Source organism: Vigna unguiculata, chromosome 5, assembly GCF_004118075.2.
Source record: "Vigna unguiculata cultivar IT97K-499-35 chromosome 5, ASM411807v1, whole genome shotgun sequence".
NCBI classification, from domain to species: domain Eukaryota; kingdom Viridiplantae; phylum Streptophyta; class Magnoliopsida; order Fabales; family Fabaceae; genus Vigna; species Vigna unguiculata.
The window spans coordinates 11,072,521-11,076,089 of record NC_040283.1 but is presented as its reverse complement, the minus strand read 5'-3'; the positions used below and the strand labels follow the sequence as shown (position 1 = coordinate 11,076,089).

The 3,569-nt window shown below is 32.1% G+C and overlaps 1 protein-coding gene across 2 annotated transcripts; it reads right to left on the bottom strand.

Annotated features, from left to right (window-relative positions):
- Positions 1-257: 257 nt before the first annotated feature.
- Positions 258-2,175, bottom strand: LOC114185880. 2 transcript variants are annotated; one of them, XM_028073821.1, is made up of 4 exons: positions 1,978-2,175; positions 1,456-1,518; positions 621-1,376; positions 258-550 (listed from the first exon to the last, which is right to left on the bottom strand). In XM_028073821.1, the coding sequence occupies exons 1-4, from the start codon at positions 2,098-2,100 to the stop codon at positions 458-460; spliced, it is 1,035 nt and encodes a 344-aa protein (XP_027929622.1). In that variant the 5' UTR covers positions 2,101-2,175; the 3' UTR covers positions 258-457. The 2 variants fall into 2 exon arrangements, with proteins under 2 accessions (XP_027929622.1, XP_027929621.1); XM_028073820.1 differs by having other exon boundaries at positions 1,456-2,175.
- Between the last annotated feature and the right edge of the window lie 1,394 nt (positions 2,176-3,569).

The window sequence follows — 3,569 nt, the reverse complement described above, 5'->3', positions numbered from 1 at the left end:
TCATTAAAAAAATTAATAATACTTTCATGATTACAATAAATTATAAATTTTAATATTGAAAATGTTTGATACATTTTATGTTAATTTGGATTCACATAACATTAACACGTATTTAATAGATATGGATTCCGATACATGTATCTTTTCTTCATTATAGTTTAAAACTCAATGAAACTTTTGTTACTCAGACAAATATACCTTGCTGCCACAAGGAAGAATGATAAATGTAAAGTGATTTTATCATGTTAGATATTCCATCAGAAAATGTACATCGCAAGTTTATTAAGGAAAATGAAGCCAAAGGTGAGCGGTAAATTCGTGGTAATATTCGTTTATACAACAAACAGAACTTTTGGCTGCACCAGAGAGTGCCACCAATTTTAAAATGTAGGCTTCAAAATAACATCATAACTGGTAACTACATATTTTGTAGCACCTACAAGATGGAAATAATTGGTCAAATCTCCAGCTTAATAATTTTAGTGAATTGTTGGAGACCTTGTGTCAAAGCAGATGTTGAGGTCAAGGAAGCTTTTAGTATGGCCAATCCCTGCACCATGAAATCAACAGACATGAATATACTATTGTTATTTCATTCAGTACGAGAGAACGTGTCTTACCTCCTTCACACCAACGCTAATCACCCTTTCCTCCAAGTCAGAGAGAGGAACTAGTGACCTATTTAGATAAGAAACAGCAGAAATGGATGACATTGGAGTCACAACCAAGTCATCTGTCACCATAAACATTGATGGTCCTTTCACAAATCCTTTACCACTGCGTGAATCTCCAATACAGGACTTTGGATTCGTAATCTCCAATCGAGCATTCTCGTCATACCCATAATAACCATAATAACGAGGCCTGGCTGAAATACTAAGAGAAAAACGATACTCTCTGCCATCAAAGAAAGTATTGCAATAATAAACAGGCAAGGATACCTCGCCAATTGGTAATATCTGGTCACTGATGGTGAATAGAGGGGCACATTTAGGATTAGCTAGTTCCCCTTTCACTCTCTGTGACCTTAAATATCTATCAGGACCCAGTTCAGAAATGCTCTTGTATAATTTATCTATGCAGCTCAAAGAAGAATTTCCTTCCAACATATGCAACACTCCACCCAAAGGTAAAGTCAGAAAACTAAAAAGAAAATCTGCAAAATCTTCCTCTGCATCAACAAGCATAATCTTTTCATTTGATTTTCTTACCAATGCCCTCACAACTATCTTTCTACCTTCATCAGATGATCCATCTCCTCTCTCAAGCCAGGATTGGTTTATTGGGTTAATATCATCAACACGTGGTTCCTTCTTGAAGACAAAATCTGTCAAAGGGTTCTTTGATATAAACGACAACTTGAGAAGATCAACAACCTATACAAAACACAAAGAACGAATCAGAGAGAGAAAGTAGTAAAACTAACAACAATAAACGAATCGCAATATAGCATACCTCCCTCTTGCTGATATCCAAAGTTTGTTCCTCAATAGCATCCATGTCTCTGATTCCAAGCCTCTGGAGTAGATTCACACTTGTTACAACAACATTAGGCAACACAGAGAGATCGTCACAAATTATAAAAGAAGCAGTTTCCTTAACAAAACCATTTTCTAGAGTAATATTTTCTGGGGACACTATTCTGTTCATTAGTTTTCCACAACTGCATCTTTGATTGCTGAAAATGCTTAAAAGGCTCCCATTTGTCTTCCTACTACACCCCAAGTCCTCACACAGGAAATACTCTGTGGGGTGAGTGTCGTCGATGTTGAGTTTCAGGGGTTGGAAATAAGATTCCATAGAGGTCCTTGGGTGCAGAAGCATTTCTTTGCATTTCTGTGTCCATAGATGCTCTTCTTCAAGATGGGACACACCCTCATACAATGAACTCAAGCTACCAATTTTCAGTGGTGGAATATTTGACTCTTTACCAACGAGTCGTGTAATAGTACCTAAAGGCAATGCTAAGAAACTCACCAGAACATCCACGAAATCCTTTCTTGCCTCAGCAAACAGAACTTTGTTTTCATTTCTGTCCACCAAAACTTTGAGGGGAACTTTGTAAACCTCCTCATTTGATGGAGCTTCTGTTGCAGCCATGGTTGCAATTGCAGAACAACACCTAAGCTAAAATGCACGCTTTTTGTTTCTCTTCCTTGCGTTTTCAGCTCTGCCAGTTTGTTTATTTTCAAAGTGTATCTGAATATTGCATTTTAAATGTTTTTTAGGGTTATGAGATTATTTTCCTTTTAAAATGCTCAGGTTAAATACGTAATTTCAAATTTTCTGAGGAACCGTCCTCAAGTTACAAGTGAATATTTTGTTTAACATTATATCGAGTTAAGATTATTTAATTCTTTCTATAATTGAAACTATTTCAAATGTGATTAAGAGACTTCAAAGGCACTCAGAATTAAAAAAAAAAAAAGAGATGGAGTAAATGCATTTACTAAGCTCTATCTCTCTAAATAATGCCGAGGAATAACTAAAGAAAGGTGAGCTACCGTGACACGAGGACAATTCTATTCTAGAAGTATTCTTTGGGCAAAGAACAACAATTTCCTTTTACCTTTTAATAATTAATTATAAATGATATAAACTAATATACCAAGTAATGAAGAAATAGTTATATACTGGCAATCTTAACAAATAATTTCACAATAAATTATTAATACAATAAAGTACATAGTTTAATATTTTTTTTTGAAAATATAGTTTTAAAACTGTAATTAATATACGACCTTATTTAAATGAATTATTCTAATTTTATATTTTTGAATTCAATGATTTGGGAATGTTTTTTGGGATCACTTTCTAAAAAGATAATATAAAATTGTCACCTACTATTCATTCAATCTTAATAAGGAACTCATCTAGTTGAACAATTAAATCATTAGTATAATACATAAGTTTCAAAATAGATGAAAAAGTTGAATTTGTGTTATTTTTATTTCACGTTCAGCTTCTCTTTTATCACTTTTAAAAAATAAATTTATTTTTCTATTCTTCATCAATATATCTATTTAAACAAAGTTCCTAAATCTCCTTTAAGGAATAACACTAACATCCTAGATTAACATGACATCATTACAAGATCGTAATTTTGCATAATATCTGATTAGCATTGAAAATATTGAAACTAAAAATGTTGATTAATTATGTGGTGAAAATGTTCCATATGCATACAATACTTGAAAAAGAGAAAGTTCAATACAAAAACTTTTTGAATTATAATTCGATACATGTTCAAAATGTTCAAAAATTTGATGTCATGTTTATCAATAATTTTTGAAGGACAACAATATAATTTATTAACATTGATGAAGCTTAAAGAGACATAAATAACTAATATCAATATCATTGCACCAATTTATTGGCCTCTACAATATGTTGAATGTTGACATCTTGATAAACTACCATGCAAGAAAAATATCTTCCTTACCTAGAATTAAATATAAGACAACATAAAGTGTATGTCTTCTATTAATGCTTCTTAGAATTTTCTGTTAAACTTGATTTTAGAATTTAATGAATAAATCATAAGGATAAACTATTTCTAGTGTTAAAAT

Bases quoted from the DNA above. Each gene is read 5' to 3' on its own strand.
- LOC114185880 (XM_028073820.1), bottom strand. From the start codon at position 2,100: ATGGCTGCAACAGAAGCTCCATCAAATGAGGAGGTTTACAAAGTTCCC. The intron at 1,377-1,455 runs GTATGCTATATT...TGTTTTGTATAG, and splicing joins TGGATATCAGCAAGAGGGAG to GTTGTTGATCTTCTCAAGTT. The intron at 551-620 runs GTAAGACACGTT...TTCATGGTGCAG, and splicing joins TTAGCGTTGGTGTGAAGGAG to GGATTGGCCATACTAAAAGC.